Source organism: Pinus tabuliformis, chromosome 2_2 (genome assembly GCF_031772625.1).
Source record: "Pinus tabuliformis cultivar Carrire ecotype Pingquan chromosome 2_2, CPIR1, whole genome shotgun sequence".
Lineage (NCBI taxonomy): Eukaryota > Viridiplantae > Streptophyta > Pinopsida > Pinales > Pinaceae > Pinus > Pinus tabuliformis.
The window spans coordinates 264,463,174-264,485,589 of NC_142300.1; the positions used below are offsets into that span (position 1 = coordinate 264,463,174).

Sequence of the window (22,416 nt, forward strand, 5' to 3'; positions counted from 1 at the left end):
TCCAGATTGAAATCGATGCAAGTGATTACGACATGGGAGCAATGTTAATACAACAAAGGAAACCAATTTGTTACTATTTTCAATTTTGAGACCTTCACTGGTGTAGTAAGAAACTATCCTATTTATGACAAAGAATTGTATGCTTTAGTTTGGAGTGTGAAGAAGTAGAAACACAGAGATAATAGTCCATATGGATCATTAGCCTGTGTGATATCTTTAGTCACTGTCCAAGCTACAATAGTCATGACATTTTTGATGGATGGGATTCTTTCAACAATTCGATTTGGACATCGGGTATAAGAAATGTGTACAAAACAAATTTGTTGATATTTTATTAAGACCTTCTATTATTGCATGCATTGTTTCACAACATAGTTCTTTAGTTCATGAAAGTTATATTGAATAGTATGCTAGAGATGAAGATTGAAGGATGCATATGAGACACTAATCCATGGTACTCAAATAGAAAAATTAGATTATCATGTTCATGACAAAATGTTTTATCATCTTGGTACATTGTGTAATCCACAAGATGAAAGAGTACATGTAATTAGAGAAGCACATATTTCTTTCATTTTTGGTCATTTTGGTGTAGGAAAAACAATAGCTTAGTTGCAATGTTATTGTTATTGGCCTTGGATGAATGAAATTGTATCCAAATATGTAAAGTGGTGTATCATTTGTACAAGCCGCTTCCTGTACTTTCTCGTCAATGGTAAAGTGTGTCTTTGGGTTTTGTATGGGGTCTACCTATGTCTAAAAAGGGCATGATTATTTGATGCCTTGTAAGAAGCAAGTGATAGGAGAGAAGATTGCACAAATGTTCTTTCAAAATGTTTGGGTTCATTTTGGTTTTCCCACATCTGTTGTATTTGACTAAGACTCTCACTTCCTTAGGGAGTTTTGGTCAACTTTATAGGGGATAATCGACATCAAGCTTCATAAAAGTATTGCTTTTCATCCACGAACTAATGGACAGATAGTAGCGGTTAATAGGGCATGATTATTTGTATGTGGTATTGGTTAGATTTAACAAAATGTGTGTCTTGATTCCTTGTAAGAAGCAGGTGATAGCAGAGAAGATTGCACAAATGTTCTTTCAGAATGTTTGGGTTCATTTTGGTTTTCCCACATTTGTTGTATTTGATTGAGACTCTCACTTCCTTGGGGAGTTTTGGTCAAATTTATAGGGGATAATGGACATCAAGCTTCATAAAAGTATTGCTTTTCATCCACGAACTAATGGACAAATAGTAGCAGTTAATAGGATAGCGAGATATCTACTTTGAGGATATTGTAGCAAGCATCCTAAGCTTTGGGATGAGCAGTTGCATTATGTACAACATGCCTATAACCATGCCATACATTCTTCTATATAGAGGTCTCCTTTTGATACATATTTTGGGTATTTGCCTAAGTCTCCTTTGGACTTCTCTTTTGAGCAAGATTTAACGATGGATGGACATAGTGATGTAGATAAATCTACAAAGTTCATCTAGAAATTCAATTTATTCATCAATGAAACTGCTCCAAGGGTGTTGTAGCAACCATCCTAAGCTTTAGGATGAGTACTTGCATTATGTACAACATGCATATAACTGTGCCATACATTCTTCTACATAGAGGTCTCCTTTTGAGACATGTTTTGGATATTTTCCTGTCTCCTCTGGACTTCACTTTTGGGCAAGATTCAACAGTAGATTGACATAGCAATGTAGATAAAGCCATGAAGTTCATTCAGAAGATCCAATTGGTTCATCAAGCTATACAAGAATAGTTGGAAAAGAGCCAAGCCAAGTATAGGGCTAGGCATGACAAACATTGAATCAATCATCATTTCCAAGTTGATGATCAAGTTTGGTCATATATCAGCAAAGCACATCTTAAAGGCAAAGGTAAAAAGCTCAAACAAATCAGGTATGTCCCATTTGCAATTTTGGAAAAGATTGGTGAAAATGCTTTCCGATTAGATTTACCTTCATATATGTAGATGTATTTAGTGGTGAATGTTGAAAACTTAAAACTATATGAACCACCTATGGTCATGGATCAAGGTGAAAATGTTCAAATTCTTTTAGTTGATGTTTTTTCTCCTAACTATCTTGATAAGTTGGAGGAATATGTTATTCTTGATAGAATGATTAGAACTTTGCGAAGAGGGGATGGGGAATATCTTCGTGTGGGTATAAGAGGAATACATCCAAGTAAATCACGATGGATGGAAATAAAAAAAGTGAAGGAGTTGTACCCTCAATTGCTTCTTAGTGGGGAGGATTTGATCTAGGAGGATTCCCATAACTGATCCAAATTTATGGTCTCAAATTGATCCAAGTGGATATTGGTGGCCACCCGCTTATTCAAGTTGGACCCCCACCACTATTTCTTTCAGTTTCCTCAATTGTAGCACAATTTAATATTTTTGACAGTTTTTTGGGTCCTAAACTTCCAGAGCCATTTTGAGGCCCTAAATGACGTTTTTTTGGGAAAACGAGCAAACTTAATGGAAAAGGCAAGGGTCTATAGTCGAAAGTTGTTGTACTCGAATAAATCTTTCTAATGAGATATTGTACGCATCAAATGAAGATCGTATGCCAAAGCTATGACTCCGAGAAGTTGATGTACTAACTAACCCCAACGGGGCCCACAAATTGTTTGCTGATAATAAAAAGGCCTCCGAGCCTCATTGTATCATAGTTCAGAAGACATATCCATCACATCTCTTCTTAGAGATAAGCTACCATCACTTGAGCTAGTTTATTTTCATTTTGCATGTAAACAATTTGAGTATTTGTTATTAATGAATTGAAGTTTAGTTTTTGCTGTAGCTCTATGTTTTTGTTTAAGTTTGTATTTCATTTCGTTCCTGCATAATTTTGGATTAGTTGTATTAGAGCGGTTTGCTCTTTGTTTGTTTTCTGTGCATGTCCCCAATGAGGTCAAGGTATAATGAGTTAGGGCTTGAATTGGTTGAACCCTTGCAAGGTCGGCCTCGCCAACCACGACGGCCTCCCATGGCGGAAGAAAAGAAAGATGAGGGAGCAGGAGATCCTTTCAAAATATTGCTCGAAGAAGTCCTCGAGCGACAAAGGAATGAGATGATGGATAAACTTTTCCAGATCCTTCGGTGGGTATCAACGGGGAAGCATCTTCATCCGGTAGCCACCTTGGAGGTGCTACTCCCTTTAAGGCACAAGACTCAAGTTAAATTTGACATTCCCGTGTTTGAGGGCTAGACAAATGTAGACGCCATAGATAAATGGTTAAATCTACTGGAAGGATATTTTTCGGTTCATGATTTTTCCAATAGGGAAAAGATTACTTTTGCACTCCTCAAAGCTGCCACCCCACGTCAAGGACTGGTGGGAAACCTACTGTGAGTAGAGGGACGAGAGTGAACTCTCACTGTTTTCAGCAACACCCACTTGAAATTCTTTCTAAGATGCCATCAAGGAACAATATTACCTTGTTGGGAGCTATGAAGATAAGTACATAAAATGGACCACACTGTGGCAGGGAAGGGACCAAGACATGCTGAAGTTCACAAATATTTTTCATACCCTTCACACGAAGTTGGGTATCAAGGATTCTGAGTGGCATCTGGTACTCAAGTACCACGACTGTCTACACAAATACATCCAGGACAAGATGGAGTTCTTGGATATCTCCTCGCTTAGGGCTGCACACCGATATGCTGTCAAGATTGAGCATAAATTTAAGTACAAGAAACGAGACTTTGGATCTATGAATCTGAAGCAAGGAAAATGTGCCCCCAAACCACAGAACAAAGGACAAAACCAAGGCAAAGTGACCCAAGATAACCAATCGAAGCCGCAAGCTAAAAATAACACCATTTAGACGAAGAAGGACACAGGGAAGTGGTGTGAGTTCCACAAGAGTCCACTCACAACACAAGTGAGTGTCGCACCAAGCAGCCACTAGTGGCTGAGCTGAAGGCTTCAAAGCCAGATGCATGTTCTGACTCTGAGTTAGAACTCGACAAGGGGAATGACAAAGGGAAGTTGATTATTGATGCAAAGCCTAGTGCCATCATTGCCACCACCAAGGTCTAGAAGATTGAGCCCGAAAACCCAAAGGAAGGGGAGCATCTCTTCCACTCACAAATGTGGGTGAAGGGGTTTCCGCTGCAGTTCATTGTCTACAACGGGAGTCAAAAAGAACCTCATCAATCGGAGGTCGTTAAGTGATTGGGCCTACCGACCACACCACACCCGTAGCCATACACCATCAGGTGGCTCCACCAAGGATGAGATCTCTGCGTTAGCCAACAGTGCTGCCTTCCCAACAACATCAAACCCTTCACGAATGAGGTACTGTGTGACGTTCCTCCTCTTGAAATTTGTGATGTGTTATTAGGCCAACCATACTTGTGGAAGTGTCATGCTGTGTATGAGTCCAGGCCTTACACTGTTATTAGCACTTTGGGCAATAATTATCGGGCACTAAACAAAATCACTGCCAGGAACAGGTATCCAATCCCATGGATTGATGACCTTCTTGACTAGCTCAAGGGGGCCAAGTATTTCAACAAGATCGATTTGAAGTTTGGCTATCACCAGGTTCCAATAGAACCCACAAATGTATGGAAGACCGCCTTCAAATCCAAGGAGGGCCTTTTTGAGTGGTTGGTCATGCCTTTCGGGTTGACAAATTCCCCTGCAACTTTTATGAGGCTGATGGATGACATCTTGCGGCCCTTCACAAACTCGTTCGTGGTTGTATATTTGGACGACATCCTCATATTCAACAAGAGTTGGGAAGAGCACTTGCAACACATTCGATGGGTCCTTCAAACCCTACGACAACACAAACTATGTGCCAACTTGGAGAAATTCACCTTTGGCATGAGCCAGGTCCAATATCTAGGTTACATCATAGATGAGCAAGGTGTGCATGTGGATCCAGCTAAGATCCCAGTCATTCGGGATTGGCCAGCCCCAATCACTCTAATAGAGCTTTGCAGCTTTTTGGGGCTTAACAATTTTTATTGGAGGTTCGTGTTGGGATTCTCCCATATCACTTGGCCTGTGAGTCAGATTACCAAGGGTGGAGTGAAAGCAAAGTTTTCTTGGTCCGAGTCCCAACAGAGGATATTTGTCGAGCTGAAGCATCGCCTCTGCTCTACACCTATCACATTTCCATACCTACAACAACCATTTGAAATTGAGACAAATGCCTTCAACTATGCTATTGGTGCAAATCTCACCCAGCAAGGGCATCTGATGGCCTATCACAATGAGACACTTTCTAATACAATTCAGAAATACCCCACCTACAATAAAGATATGTATTCTATCGTGCAGACTTTCTGGCAATGGAAACATTACATTTTGGGGAAGGAGATAGTCATCCACATAGATCACCGACCTCTTTAGTATACAAACACAAGGGAAGTTGCTGAATGATCGCCATTAGAAGTGGTCTACATATCTGCAACAATTCCACTTGAGCATTAAATACAAGGGCAACACCAACCATGTTGTAGATTGCCTTAGTCGGTCCCGAGTTGCCATGTTGATTACTATTCTCAACTCTTGTGGTCACGAAACCTCTAGATGTCAACAACTGTACAAAAATGATCTAAAGTTCGCCACCACATACCAGATGCTAGTGGATGGCAAGCAAGTTCCAGATTTCCACCTCCAAGATGCATTATTATGCTACATGGGCCGCCTTTGTGTTCCTTCAAGCGAGCGTGCCAACCTGATTTGGGAGATGCACTACAGTTGGGTTGCAGGACACTTTGTTGTAGAGAAAACTGTGGCCATACTACAAAAGTATTTTTATTTGCCAAAACTCCGACAAGATGTTGGAAAATATATCAGATCTTGCACACTCCTCTGCGTACTCCTAACCAACCTTGGGAATCCATCTCCATGGACTATCTGTCCAACTTCCCTTCTACCAAGCATGGTAATGACTGTGTATTTGTGGTTGTGGACAAATTTTCTAAGATGGCTATATTGGCAGCCTACAAAAAGAGTATCACAACGGAGGATACTGCCAAACTCTTCTTTGAACGAGTGTGAGTACATTTTGGGATCCGACAGACCATTATATCAGATCAGGATATCAGGTTCTTGAGCACATTTTGGTCGAGCCTTTGGACATTAATGGACACCAAGCTCACAAAGTCGGTTGCATTCCATCCCCAGATTGATGGCCAGATAGAGGTCATCAACTAGATGGTAGTGCACATACTAAGCATGTACAACTCCACGCTGTGAAAATTCCTAGACTCGAAGGAACCCCTACTGCAGCAGATCTAAATCTACTTCACCTACTTGATTTTTAAATTACATTCATCAAGTTATTCTTCTGAATACTAAAGCAAATTACTTTTGCAGCCTATACTAATTAAATATTTGATCTCATGAAACAAAAAACAGAGCAAAGAACAAGATACATAGGACACACTTATTTTTTGGACACAATAGTCCCCGGGAAAACCCAATGCGGGAAAACCGGTGCAACAGTTCTGAGGGTTTATTATTATGCATGAGAAATATTTGAATACAAATCTAGGATGCTCATCTAGCAATTCTTTACAGAGAAAAATACCGGCAAAAAATTGAGTGAGTTTTACCTCACTTCACCCAGCAGAAATCCCGCTGATCCCGCACAGGACTGGCTAACCCCGGCTATTTCTGCGTCACCTCTTTTGCCCTTTGCATCAACTTTCTCGGCTGTTCCAGTTGTTCTCGACAGTTCCAATTGTTCCCGGCAGTTCATTCTGCTCACTGCGTCAGCTTTCCCGACTGTTCCAGTAGTTCCTAACAGTTTCGACTGTTCCCTGTATTTCCGGCTTCTACCCTCTACGTTAGCTTTCCTGGCTGTTTCGGCAGTTTCCGGTAGTTCTGTCTGTTCCTGGTAGTTCCAGCTTTTGCCCTATGCGTCAGCTTTCCCGATAGTTCCAACAGTTCCCGGCTGTTCCCGATAGTTCTAGCTTTTGCGTGACAGGCAACTTTTCTGCTTTGTTGGTTCTCTCTGCCTCTCTGTTTGTATTCTCCGAAAAGTCCTTCTCCCAGATTCTCACTGCCCCTCTGCTGCAGAATGATCACTTAATTCGAAATCCTTAGCAAACCTAGCCCTAGGAATCGTTTCTTGATCAATTTGTTCTCTCCATGTGTATTTCCAAATGAACCCTAAGCCTCCATTTTATACTTTTCCTGCTGAGTCTTCAATGACTGAGATTAAGTCTCTAATCAACGGCTAAGATTAAAACATGACTTGATCCGCCTTCTAGATCATTCTCACTCATATTTTGATTAATACCCATTAATATTTTAATTTCCCTAAGTTTAGACTTAGGAACTCCATTAAAAATATTAATTATTTTAATAAAATACAATTTGTGTGGAATTTCATCAAACGGTTTCTGGGTTCCTTAGAACTCATGTTCCTTAACCTCTCTACCAATTTTCAAGGCTAGAGCACTTCCGATGCTACCAAAAACTAACACTCCCTCAGCGAGGAATGTGCTCTAGCAACAATGTCCAACTACATGCTGCTCTATTTCTGAGGCACCTCCTTTCTGCACTATTGCTGCCACCAACACTGTGATTCTGTTGCTGCTACCCATGACACTGCCATTGCCACTGTTGCATCTGTACTACAACTCCCTCTCAAACGCTGCATCTGCTATGCTGCTAGCATTGCCACTGCTAACACTGCATCCGTACTGCAACTTAGTTGTTGAGAGAAGAAACTGAAAAACATCCAAAATTAACTGAACTTAACTGTGTTTAGCATAATAAATTGAATGTTGGAATCTGACTGCTACTGGTCTCTGACCCTTTGAATCTTCTGCGCTGCTTCTAACTTCTGCACTATGCCAATTGCACTGCTGCCAACCTTGCTCTGCGCTGATCAATCTTTGGTTCCACGCTACTGCATCTATCCTCCAAACAATCCACTACATCATCTGACACTAAGTCCATCTCGTTATTGCTGAATCTTGGGTTCTCGTAGCAAGGAATTGATCCAAGAGGTGGACTCCTCAAGGATCCTGCCCACATGTAGTCCTCCCGACTACAGCTCAATATCGCCCCATCTCCCTCCTGGAGATGCGTGGGCACTCGTGGCATACTCTTCCTCATCTATATTCGCGGCTGCAACCTTTGGATCATGCTTCTCGTCCTTATTCTTTTTCTTCAAAGGACACTGGGATGCATAGTGGCCCAACTCACCACAACTGAAACATTTCACTTCGAAATGTCCTTCTTTCGCTTCGGCTTTTGTTGTCCCTTCGATGCTAGAGTTGCATTCTCCTCCTCCTTCGTCTTTGTGCCACTCCCACTGTTGCCACTGAGGTTGACCTTCATTAGGTCCCTCCTTAACTCCTCTTATTGAAGAGCTGCTCACATATCCTCCCATGAAGGTAGTTTTTCTTTGCCCAACATGCTTTGGATGAAAACTTGCCATTCACCCGAGACTCCTTTCAGGGCTATCCTCACCATTACGGTTGGCTGAGTAGTGGACCCCATTGCAGCAAGCTGGTCTCTAGTGTCTTGAAGACGCTGTAGATAGAGGTTCACCCCTTCTCCTTTCTACATCAAAGTCTGCTGCAACTTCTGCTCCAAATACATCTTTTGCTGTCCAGAAGAGCCTTCACACAGAGAAGACAACGCTTCCCACATCTCTCGGGCTGTATCCTTGCCCTGCAAATGTGAGACCACATGATCTCGAACTCCATCGAGAATGAGCCGCTTTGCCTTCCCCTGCTCAATCTTGTACTTCTTCTTTTGATCGTTGTCAACAGGAACAACTACAACACTTTTGACGTAGGCCTCAAGATCATATTCTTCTATAACAACTAAGATTTTGGTCTTTCATATGACATAGTTGGAAGCACCTTCCAACCTATCTTGATCTCTGAGCCCATGTGATGCCATCTCATCCAACTATCGAATTGACTCCTCTAGTCATTGCTTAGAACTGCTCAACTGCTCAGCGAGAGAGAAATTCGAATTTTCCGGTGGAAAGTTCTTTGAGGAGAAAATTCCCCTTCTAAGTGTATTCGTTCTTTTCCAGCAGATTTCTGCCCTGACAAAAACTGTGCCCTTCAAGCACTGTGCTGAGGCTTTGCGTCACTCTCTCTGCAAACTCACGAGCTAGAAATCGTACCTCTCTGTCATCTTACTCGGAGAGAGATTTCCTCGGATCTGCTTCCTGGCAAGGACTGCGCAATCCCTTCAAGGGAATTTGAATTGCTGCCAAGTGCAACTTTTGGCCTCACTGCTCAGCACTTGATCTGCTCTTCCTATTCCAAAATCAACGCTCTGATACCATGTGAAAATTCCTAGACTTGAAGGAACCCCTATTGCAACAAATTTGAATCTACTTCACCTACTTGATTTTTAAATTACATTCACCAGGTTATTCTTCTGAATACTGAAGCAAATTACTTCTGCAGCCTACACTAATTAAATATTTGATCTCATGAAACAGAAAACACAGCAGAGAACAAGATACATAGGACACAATAGTCCCCGGAAAAACCCAGTGTGGGAAAACCGGTGCAATAGTTTTGAGGGTTTATTATTATGCAGGAGAAATATCTGAACACAAATCTAGGATGCTCATCTAGCAATCCTTCATAGAGAAAAATACTGGCGGAAAATCTGAGTGAGTTTTACCTCACTTCACCCGGCAGAATTTTGGCTTATCCGGCACAAGACTGGCTAACCCTGGCTATTTCTGCGTCACCTCTTTTGCCCTCTGCGTCAACTTTCCCAGCTGTTTCGGCAGTTCCCGACTATTCTCGGTAGTTTCGACTTTTGCCCTCTGCGTCAGCTTTCCTAGCTGTTCCGGCAGTTCCTGGCAGTTCCGGCTGTTCCCGGCAGTTCCAGCTTCTGCCCTCTGCGTCACCTTTCCCGGCTATTTTGGCAGTTCCCGGTAGTTTCGATTGTTCTTGGCAGTTCCGATTTCTGCCCTTTGCTTTAGTTGTCCCAACTATTCCGGCTGTTCCCGGTAGTTTCGGCTTCTGCGTGATAGACAACTTTTATGCTCTGTTGGCTCTCTCTGCCTCTTTGTTTGTATTATCCGAAAAGTCCTTCTCCCAGATTCTCATTGCCCTTGTGCTGCAGAATGATCGCTTAATTCAAAATCCTTAGCAAACCCTGCCCTAGGAATCGAATTCTTGATCAATTCGGTCTCTCTGTGTAGATTTCCAAATGAACCCGAAGCCTCCATTTTATACTTTTCATGTTGAGTCTTCAACGTCCGAGATTAAGTCTGTAATCAACGACTAATATTAAAACATGACTTGATCTGCCTTTTGGATCATTCTCCCCTGTATTTTGATTAATACCCATTAATATTTTAATTTCCCTAAGTTTAGACTTAGGAACTCCATTAAAAATATTAATTATTTTAATAAAATACAATCCGGGTAGAATTTCACTGAGCAACTTCTGGGTTCCTTAGAACTCATGTGCCTTAGCCTCTCCACCAATTTTCAAGGCTAGAGCACTTTCGATGTTACCAAAAACTAACACAAACATCCATGAACCTGGGATGAGAGCCTTCCTTATGTACAACACAGTTATAATAGAGTTCTCCATAGGTCAACTGGCCACAATCCCTTTCAAGTGGGTCTGGGATTTCAACCATTGTGTCCAATTGATGTTGCCATGCCTCATGCGACTACACACGCAGACTCCGCACATGTACAGTTCTGAGGCTGATAAAGAAACTAGTTTATTGCACGTATCTAACACATTCGCCAACAGGTTCACGACATCTTGGATATGTCCAATGCCAAGTACAAGCAACATCATGATCAACATTGGGTGCCACATAAGTTTCAAGTGGACAACAAAGTTTGTTTGCATTTGTAGAAATAACGCCTTTTTGGAGTCCATCAAAAGCCTTGACCACTCCGGTATGAGCCTTACGCATCACTAAGGCTATGGGAGACAATGCTTTCGAGCTCAACATTCCCCCATTCCTTGGCTTGCACCTAGTGTTCAATGTAGACCGCCTTCTGCCATACTTTACACCATTGCTGGACACATTAGACATTGTCGAACAACTAAAACCAACAGAGCTCAACCGAGACTGCATGAAACAAAACACAACTCATCAGATCATGGACATACAGATCAAGAACACTCGCCAACTGAAGACCCAACTGTATTGGGTTGTCAAAGTTGGCCAACTCCCACACCAAGGCAAATGGCTCACTAGGTGATCCGAATGGAAATTGGAATCTACCCATGGTATTCATCCACCCATGGAATTTACCCATGGTATTGTAAGTGGCATCCACCCATGAAATTTACTCATGGTATTTTAAGTGGCATCCACCCATGAAATTTACCCATGGCATTGTAAGTGGCATCCACCCATGGAATTTACCCATGGCATTGTAAGTGGCATCCACCCATGGAATTTACTCATGGTATTGTAAGTGGCATCCACCCATGGTATTGTAAGTGGCATCCACCCATGGTATTCATTCACCCATGATATTTGCTCATGGTATTGTAAGTGGCATCCACCCTTGGTATTCATCCTCCCATGGTATTTATCCAGTGTTCCACGGGGTCGTGTCCCCCCACTTGGGGGTCGAGTTTCCTAGCTATCTCGTGCTCTAGGGACTTGGGGACGACTGGGAGTCGTTTCCCCACTCTCCTAAAAAGTAGGGTACGCGTGGAAAGTTGTAAGAGGTGTTTCCTGGATTTTCGGGTCGAATCCTCCAAATGGGGTTGTTTCCTAGGTGAAAGGGGTTGTGAGGGTTCATTTCCCTAGACAAAAATCACAATCTTTTTTAATGAAACAAAAAAGTCCTAATTTTTATGAACCGGGAAGGGTTTAGACTTTAAAATTTATTTTCAATGTTCATTTCACATTGTTTCATCTTTTCATGGTTGATCCTGATTTATTCATGCAGCAGCTGGATGTAGAGACTAGCGGGGCATTACCTTGACCAATTATGCTCGTTTATGATTTATCATTTGATATGTTCTTATGTTATTAACTGATTTGCTTTTTTGTTTCAGGCTTTCGTTGTAGACTTCAGTTTATTTTGAATCTTGATATATGATATATTAGACTTGAGTCTTAACTCTATAAAAATTTGACGCTTGATGTATTAGACTTGACTTTTATTTCAATATTCAGTATTCATAGTTGGAACTTCATTATGGTTTAAACTTTCAAGCTTTAAATATTTATTTTCATTGTACTACATTGTACAGATACAAACTTACATGTATTATAATCATATGATATCATGCTTTTTGTTTTAAATTTGTTTCAGACTTCAGTTATATGATTTATCGATTTATCATTTATCCTTCGTGATGTAAGTGTTATATAGTTTATAATGATAAAGACAGTTACATTATAAGTATTATAATTTCAATGATATATCATATATTTTTATATTTATAAGTTTTTAAGACCCTGACGTCCCCCCATGTTTCCCAAAAATTGGTGGGGAGCTTTTGCATAGGCTGCTCCTACGTATCCCCTCTCCCTTGCCCCCACGTCCCGAGAACTTGGTGGAACATTGTATTTATCCACTCATGGAATTTACCCATTGTATTGTAAGTGATGTCCACCCATGGTATTTATTCACCCATGGTATTTAGCCACTCATGGAATTTACCTGTGGTGTTGTAACAAAAAAGGCTATAAGTAACAAGTCGCATTTTGTAAAAGGACAGATTGTCCATCACAATGTAGCTTTTACAATTATTCTCTATTTTAATAAAAAATTTCTTTGTGGTTTTTTTTATTGTGTGATCTCCTCTTTTCTTTTGGCATTTCAATTTTTTAGATATTGGGGGCCACCCCCCAAGATCCGGATCAATGGTATTAGAGCCAAGTTACGAATCCATGAGAATGAGGGTTTGAAGCATATTTCAGTTTCAAAGTTTTGCAGCCGTCAACAACAAACTTCATGCAAGAGCTACGACCCCCACAAAGCATTTTAGAAGATGCAAAATAGCTCATTTGAAAATATTTTCCGTTAACTCAAATGGGTTTTTTACGAAATTTGATTTCGTTTCCCAATTTGAGAGATATGAGCAATTGAAGTTACACATGTCTGGAACATTGCGCGACCGCGCGTACCATGAGTTTTTGCAATCATTTTCTCACTCCACAAGTCATGAAATTTCAAGTGTCTTATATCAATGGAAATATATCTTCAATACCTCAAATGGGTCTTTGACGAAATTTGATTTCATCACCTGTAGCAGAAGTTATCAACAAAGTTGTAGCAAGATGTCTATAATGTGAAAGAAGCCTTTACAACATCTCATTGGATAGGATAATCTACATCACCCATGGCCACTTTTGTTACAAGTCTGCAATACATTTATAGTTTAGGTACATCTCTGGTGTGGCTTGGTTCTGTACCCCACCCAGAATCCTTGATTGTTTTTATATCTAGAGCAGCGTTCAAAGCGGGTTCCCTTTGGAGACGTGCCCTCCCACGCAATACTATGTAGGCGACGACTACTTCATCAACAATCAACATCAAGGTTATGGGTCAACCGCACAAAACCCTTGTCATCGAAGTCCATTTGCTAAGCGGCACACTGTTAGTATCACTGTTGGTCACAAGATTACCAGGTATCTCTATCCTTAGATCTTCATTTTTCATGGTTATGGATCATCCAAAAACCCATGTTTCATTGAAGTCCATTTGCTAGGCCGCACACTGTTAGTATCACAATTGGTCAAAAGCATTACAGGGTATCTCTATCCTCGGATCTTCATTCATCATGGTTATGGGTTAACCACACAAAACCCTTCTCTTCAGTGGCTTTTGATATTCAACAAAGACTTCTCAAAAGGGAACTTCACGCAATGGGGACCATTGCTTCTTAAGGAGGGAGGAATGATTCGAATGGGAAATAACATCCACCCATGGAATTTATCCATGGTATTGTATGTGACATTCACCCATGGTATTGTAAGTGGCATCCACCCTTGGTATTCATCCTCCCATAGTGTTTATCCATTCATGGAATTTACCCATTGTATTGTAATTTGTAAGTGACATCCACCCATGGGATTCATTCACCCATGGTATTTACCCACCCATGGAATTTACCTGTGGTATTGTAGCAAAAAAAAGTTATAAGTAACAAGTCGCATTTTGTAAAAGGACAGATTGTCCACCACAATGTAGCTTTTACAATTATTCTCTATTTTAATAAAAAGTTTCTTTGTGGTTTTTTTTATTGTGTGTTCTCCTCTTTTCTTTTGGCATTTCAATTTTTTAGATATTGGGGGCCTCCCCCCAAGATCTAGATCAATAATGATCCGAATGGAAAATGACATCCACCCATGTTATTCATCTACCCATGGTATTCAACCACCCATGGTATTTATCCACCCATGGAATTCACCCATGACATTGTAAGTGACATCCATCCATGCTATTTATTCGCCCATGGTATTGTAAGTGACATCCACCCTTGATATTCATCTTCCCATGGTATTTATCCACCCATGGTATTGTAAGTGACATCCAACCATGGTATTTACCCACCCAAGTGATCCAAATGGAAAATGGGTGAATATTATGGGTGTGTAAATACCATGGGTGGATGTCGCCTACAATACCATGGGTGGATAAATACCATGGGAGGATGAATACCAAGGGTGAATACCACTTACAATACCATGGGTGAATGAATACCATGGGTGGATGTCACTTACAATACAATGGGTACCATGGGAGGATGAATACCAAGAGTGGATGCCACTTACAATACCATGGGTAAATGCCATGGGTGAATAAATACCATGGGTGGATGCCACTTACAATACCATGGGTAAATTCCATGGGGACCATTGCTTCCAAAGGGGGGAGGACTGATCCAGGTAGATATTGGTGACGACTCGCTTATTCCACTTGGACCCCCATCACTGTTTCTTTTAGTTTTCTTAATTGTAGCACAATTCACTACTTTTGATAGTTTTTCCGGTCCTAAACTTCCAAAGCCATTTTGAGGCCCTAAATAATGTTTTTTTTTTAAACGGGCAGACCCATTATCAAAGGAAAGGGTATGCAATTGATAGTTGTTGTCTTCTGATAGATATTTCTAACAAGGTATTGTGCGCATCAAATGAAGATCGCATGCCAAAGTTACAACCTCGAGAAGTTGATGTACCAACTATCCCCAACAGGGCCCACAGACTTTTGGCGCTTCATCTCCTAGGGTTAGGTTTTTGGATGTTTAGGGTTTTTTAATTGTTTCTCAATAATAAAAAGACCTCTGAGCCTCATTGTAACACAGTTCAGAAGGCATGTAGCAGTCGCATCCCTTCTCAGAGATAAGCTACCATCGCCTGAGCTAGTTTATTTGAGTATTTGTTATTAATGAATTGAAGTTTAGTTTTTGCTATAGCTCTATGTTTTTGTTTAAGTCTATATTTCATTTCGTTCTTGCATAACTCTGGATCACAAACGCTGATGAAAATGCCTCCATGTCAAAGAACTCATCAAAAGCTTTCCAACACAATTGAATGGGCTCAAACAGACATCGTATGCAAAAGTTATGGGCTTATGAAATCGAAGGGAAAATAGGGGCGACATTGACATGTGGCATACTCACACATTGACATGTGGCATGCCCACAAGTTGATATGTGGCATTGTGATAGGCTTACATATGACCAATTAACAATTGACACATGGACAAATTGGAAGATTCTTAAATGCCACTTGATGTGTGAAGGTTGAAAATTTCAAGGGATATGAAAATATAATATTTTATTTTGCAACCCATCAAATCTTCTAGAAGCTTGTGCCTCATACGAGTTGAGATCAACAAAGTCAAACTTGTCTCACTTTGTACCTTTTCTTTTTTTGCCACCAATGTATTATGTGTTTTAACTATAATAATTTTTATGGTATTAAATTTCATATTTTATGCCATGTAAAAAGGTAGGAGGAGATTTTATGGGATTTCAACCATGATCTCCACCACAAAACTCCAACAACTTACCACTAGACCACCGCCCATTACATCACTATATATTGGAGCAAATGTGTTTTGAAGAGGACTCAACAGTGCTTTTTATGAAGAATAAATGCCATAAAACATTTTTATTCGTGGAAAGAGGCCGGGGAGAGTGTTCCAGCAGTACTATAATCTTCCTAGGAGAGTCTTAAAAACATTTTAATCATAGGTTGAAGACCCTTTTGATGTAAGAAGGGAATTTGATGTATTTTTTGCATCTTTTTAATGGATTGGATGCTCATTTGAAGCAGACCCGAAAATGTAGCTTTTGAGGGGTGAACTCCAATAACAACTTGTTATTTGTATTTCATATTGCTATTTATTTTGTAATTCCATCTTTCACATGCTTATTAAATTTCACTAAATCCATTTAATTAATAAAGTTTCATATAAAGGCAATTTAAACATCTAATTTTGGATCATGTGAGGTGTGCAACATATAAGAGTGGAAAGACCTATATTCCACTGATCCATATTTTGGTTTGGTTATGAAATCCATCCAACAACCTATGGTGGTTTAATCAGGGTCTATTTTTGGTCTACACAATTTGGGGTTGTTTGCTATACAAGATCAAATAGTTTTCTGTTTCTACAATGCCAATGTGCTGCCTCCTCCTCCATCCTTTGGAGGACTCTTCGTGTATAGAAAGCCTTCTTCAATTTGCGATGATTCTTCCTTTGCTTTGCCATTAGGAAACGCATGGAAGAGTATATAAAGAGATGCTCATATTGCAGCCAAGGCCAAGCCTTTCTAATAGGAAGCTTGGGTTGTACTAGCTCTTGCCATTACCCTTCAGACCATGGGAATCCATTTTCATGATTTTGTCAGTGGTTTGCTTGTCACTCGACAAATATCTTTATTGTTGTCAGCAAGTTTTCTAGGATGACAATGTTCATTCCAGCAAATAAGTCTATTGATGCCCCTAACACCTTCGAATTGTTTTTCCAGTAAGCTTAGAGTCATTTTACCTACCGTTGATCTTCATTTGAGATTGTGATATTAGATCTGAGTCACTTATGGAGGTCATTGTGGGAGCTTCTGGCCTATCAATTGATCCATAAACACCAACATAGATCCTATACAGAAATGAAGTTTGTTCTCTACAATCTCTGATTAGGATTGATAATATGGTTCTTGTTCTGTGTAATCTGCGAAAGAAACAATCAGCTCTTGCATCTCATTGACACAGATCCTCTATGAAAATGAAAATTTGTTCTCTACAATCTTTGTTCAGGATTGATTATGAGCCTATTGTTCTTGGTGTAATCTGTAACAAGAAACGATCAGTTTGCTGTGTGCGAATGGCTACAGCCAGCCCACTGTGGGTGATGTCAAATAACAACAAATCTGTATGGCATGAACTCATCCCAGCCTCTGCATTAAATAACAAGTCAGAATTTCTATGCCCATCAATAAATGAGTTAACAACAACTATGTTAATTGTTTGTGCAACACTGCAATTACACCACAAAATTGCAATGATCTCTCCGTTTCATTCTCATTGCTTCACCCTATGGTTGCTTCTTTCAACCCGCAACCTATTTGAGATTTGTTATCTTGTTCAAACTCTTGCCCCTTAATGAGTTCAATGTTTATCCTTTTGCTACATCCATGTCCCACTAACAAAAGAAGCAATTTAAGGGTTCTTACTTTCTTCCGAACTTGGCCAATTTTCATGCTAGAGTCCATGATATACTCCAACAGACACAGGCGAATTAAAATTCATTACATGGCCAAAATATATTTAGCACCTCTTCATTTCCAGGATGGCGACAAAGATACACTAGTTGATGTCCACAACAAATATACTAGACAATGTCAAATAATCACTTGGTGGACAGCAAAAACACTTTTCCCAGCCAGGGCAAATCGTTGTCCCAGGTAACATTTGAGCAGCAATTTTCCCATCCGCAGAAGAAACTGGGGACAATTTCCTCTAAGCATGAGGAAATGACGAGTCCAGTGGACTTTAAGTTTTTTTAATTATATTTTCTTATAATTTTTGTAAATCTTACTGAGCATTCCATGTAATTTTTGTCATCTGATACTTAAGATTTTGTAAATCTCATCTACCGTCAGCTGCCAGAGTTTTGTACTCCTAAATATATCTATTGGAATATAGTGTACAACATGTACAGTTTAACAGTCTTCTTTTACCATTTGGCACTTGCATTCTTCTTTGGTATTTGGCATTTGCATCACTGGATAACTAATTAGCTTAGACTAATTGTATAAGTGAGATGATTATGGTCATGGTGTACTTGCTCTATTTAGATCAAGGTAATTGAGTTATAACTCATCATTTTATGTCCCAATACTAGTTTGAAATTCATCATAATAGAACTGACACTGACTTGGATTGAGATTTCTCTAGTTTGTTTCTCAATTTTACGTTACCATCTGTAAGTAAATGCGTTATCGTTGGATAAAGCAAACAATTTTACATCATACGGAGTTAACTTGAAAAGGAGCATTAACTTATGTAGTCATTTGAGCATGCAGTCCCAGAAAGAAATGGGACCGTACTTGCACCAGCACCTTCAGCATCAATATCTTCTAGTCCAAGCCCAGAGTACTCTCCAACTGCTGCTCATTCAAGTGTAGCTCGCATAAGGAAGGCCCGCTCCTCGTCGCATTTGGCAGTCATTCTTGGAGTTGGAGTTGGAGTTACAGCAGTGTCACTGTCACTTTTATTTCTATTGATACTTTTGATACACAGGAAAATGAAAGAATTGGAGAACTCAGAGACTGCAAATCCCTCTCAATGGAATAGATCTTTGAGTTCACATACACGCAGGAATTTGCATGAATGGAACAAAGGTAGACTTTACCCACCTACCTATGGTACATTGGACAAAGCTATTATGCCTGTTTTAGTTGAATAAAGATGCATACTGGTACATGCATTAGGATTAACTAGTTATATTGCAGGGCCACCGTCCACCTTTAGACGTTTCAGCCGCAGGGAGATTAGAAGGGCAACAGATGATTTCAGCACTATTATTGGCAAGGGAGGATTTGGCACTGTTTATAAAGCCCGATTTAAAGATGGACTTGTTGCTGCTGTGAAGCGAATGAACAAGATTGCTCAACAAGATGAATTCTGTAAAGAGATGGAGCTGTTAGGGCGGTTGCATCATCGGCATCTTGTCACATTAATAGGATTTTGTGCAGAGCAGCATGAAAGGTAGGCATGCCTCGTGGAATTGGTTGAACTTATCCTCATTCAGGTTACTGATCAAACAAAAAAAGTAGACAGCTAAACTTGGAACTGAATTACTTTGCGTAGCTTTTTGTCGCTTGCTTAGAATGATGTGTCGTGAAAATGGTTTATTGTACAGGTTTCTCGTTTATGAATACATGGAAAATGGAAGTCTAAAAGAGCATCTTCAAGGTAAGCTGATTAAAATCATAGGAGAACTTCTCTCTATAGTGTCTGATGATTGTTAATTTTTTTTCTTTCATAAATTTGATCAGGTAATTTCTTTTCCTGCAGCTCCCATAAAGACTCCCTTGAATTGGCGGATTAGAATTCAAATTGCCATAGATGTGGCTGCGGCTTTGGTAGGCCTAGGAAGTGCAAATAGTAGGAGCAGTTTCTATTATTTGAACATTGCTTTGTAACCTCTGATCCTGTATCATTCTGGATATTTGTTTTTTCAGGAGTACCTTCATTTTTATTGTGATCCACCTTTATGTCACAGAGACATTAAATCGAGTAATATTTTGCTGGACGAGAACTTTGTTGCTAAGGTGATTTAATCTTACATCATAGTATTATGGATGGAAAGCAGGAGATTATCTGTTGCTATAATTAATAAATCGGAATTTTAATGTTGTAGGTATCTGATTTTGGTCTTGCTCATGCTGCACCTTGTGGTGCCAGCAATTTTGAACCAGTTAATACAGATGTTCGTGGAACCCCAGGTAACTAGATCTGTCATAACATTCAATTGGATGTTTTTTTGTATGCCGCAGATTCCCTGCTTGTTTGTAAAGCTTTAGTAGTTCTGACGAATATCTTCTTGTTTTTCTTGTTGGTAGGATACATGGACCCAGAGTACCTTGTCACTCAAGAGTTAACAGAAAAGAGTGATGTATATAGTTATGGTGTGTTACTTCTTGAAATCATCACTGCTCGACAGGCAGTTCAAGAGAACAAAAACCTGGTAGAATGGGCTCAAAAATACATTTTGGAGGATTCCAATTTGTCTGAGATGGTAGATCCTAATTTGCAAAATATGTATGATTACGAACAACTTCAAAGTTTTGTCACTATTGTAAGAATGTGCACTCAAAGGGAGGGTAAATCAAGGCCTTCCATAAGGCAAGTTCTGCAACTTATGTATGATAGACTAGACATAACCTGTCCTAATTCTGCATTAATAGCTCCAGAAGAAGATGAAGATGAGGACGATAATGCCAGGAGCATGAGCAAGGGGAAGATACAGATAATGTCATTTGTAAATGGAAACAACTTCAGCGGTGAGCTAAGGTGCATAGAGTCTTCTCCCAAATCTTCAGTGTCTTATTGCAGCAAAAGTTTTCTCCTTGAATCCACTTCTCCCAGCTCACAGTGAAAGCACGGAATTTTGTACTAATTTTTAAATTCAGCTCGCTTCATATTGCCAAAAGATCAGCTTTGCAAGATTGCTGTTCACTACTCTTGCATCTTTTTCCTATCTATAAATATCTGTCATTTTCCCGCAGCATTGTTTGGAACTTGCACAGGTCAGAATTTGATTCTTGGAATGAAGTATTGGTAATCTTGTATGATATAAATTATGAAAAATATCTGTAAGATTCCAGGTAATCAAAGTTCAAATTTACGGTGGCAATTGCTAATGACAGGATTCATTATTTTCAGACACATCCTTACAGTATACTAATATAGCCCTGTTGATTCTTTCCCCCTATTTCTTATTATTGCTGATTGTCATTTACCAACCGCATTGCGGCAAGCATTGATTGGTCAGTGTTAGACGTTTCCAGTAGCAATTGGCTTACTCTGTCGAAGAAAAAATCAGGTCATCCTAAGAAAATGTGTAGTCTCTTGATGAACTCTCTAGAAAAAATCAGGTCATCCTAAAAAAACATGTGTGTTCTTGATGAACACTGTAATGAGTAAATATGGGAATTGTATTTAATCCATGGTTACATCGTTTGTGGAGCTGTTCAAAGTTCAAACTTTTAGTGTTCAGATGAAATGGCATTATCCTCAGACAGGCTACGCAAACTATCATTTGTGTGGAATTCAAAAGAATGTTTTTGCAGTAGCATAAAACACTTTCAACAAAATTATATGGGACTACAGGTTTTATTCCTTTTTCATCTCGTTCACCCTAGGTGTAAGGCATGCTTAATTTGAGACAAGAATGTAACTCGGCAAGTTCAGTGGCAATCTTGCATTGAGTCAAAATATTCGCTGCCCATTGATACTAAGCAAAGTTCATTATGATGATATGTAGTGTACTTGCTCAACAAGATTACTTTACTGCATCAAGCAAAGTTCATTATGATGATATGTAGTGTACTTGCTCAACAAGATTACTTTACTGCATCAATATTGGATGAGAAAACGATCTGCCTACTGATGCGATGCTATCACTAGGATTGTGTGAACTTATGAGATGCTCTCACTAGGATTGTGTGAAGCTTGGTCCAACATAAATACCCAGTGGGACAGTTTTTATCCCCACTTAGCTTCCACCCCAATCTCTCCCCATGAGATTTAAACCAGACCTGATGGAAACTAAACTCCACAAAAACCAACTGTTCTATACATTATAGGTCAAATATTATTGTAATATATTTGGTGAGCAAGATATATATGCAAAGACTACCTCACATTTTCTAAGCTAAACATATCTACGAACACAGGCTTTAAATACGGTGAAATTAACTCTCATGGGTTGCGAATGACACTCTTAGTTGAGAAATTTGAAGAAAGGCACAGGAATGTCACCAGCTTTAATTATGGTGAAATTAGCTCTCATGGGTTGCAAATGACTCTCTGAGTTGAGAAATTTGAAGGAAGGCACATAAATGTAAAAACAAAAAGAGGGAAAAAAAAATAAAGAGAGCAAAACCTTCATCAATATTATTTCTTTACACGGTAATCAAAGTCATTCCAAATTAATAGAAATTTAATTAGAAAATAGATTTTAAAAATAAGCAAAAAAATTTCAAACAATGAGCAAATGCACTTGGAATGAGGAATGATGAATATCCTGTGATATATGGAATGAGTGCTCTAGCGACATGATTCAACTAAATATCCACTAAATCAGTTTGTGGTTATGGCTATCTTTTTGAGATTTTACCTAGATTATCTACTTGTGTGACAAATTACATTGTTTTGGGTTAAGCAATATGGATCATGGAGTGGTGATACTAGATTTGTTCAAGG

General features: G+C 39.6%; 1 protein-coding gene across 1 annotated transcript in view; it reads left to right on the plus strand.

Annotated features, from left to right (window-relative positions):
* The window catches only part of LOC149192313 (putative receptor-like protein kinase At1g49730), a 72,483-nt gene extending 51,329 nt beyond the window's left edge, over window positions 1–21,154 (plus strand). The window contains exons 3-9 of the mRNA XM_089404546.1: window positions 18,510–18,827; window positions 18,939–19,194; window positions 19,349–19,401; window positions 19,504–19,571; window positions 19,671–19,760; window positions 19,850–19,934; window positions 20,052–21,154. Coding sequence (XP_089260672.1) covers window positions 18,510–18,827; window positions 18,939–19,194; window positions 19,349–19,401; window positions 19,504–19,571; window positions 19,671–19,760; window positions 19,850–19,934; window positions 20,052–20,587 — 1,406 coding nt within the window. The 3' untranslated portion in view covers window positions 20,588–21,154. The remainder of the gene's footprint in view (window positions 1–18,509; window positions 18,828–18,938; window positions 19,195–19,348; window positions 19,402–19,503; window positions 19,572–19,670; window positions 19,761–19,849; window positions 19,935–20,051) is intronic.
* Window positions 21,155–22,416: the final 1,262 nt, after the last annotated feature.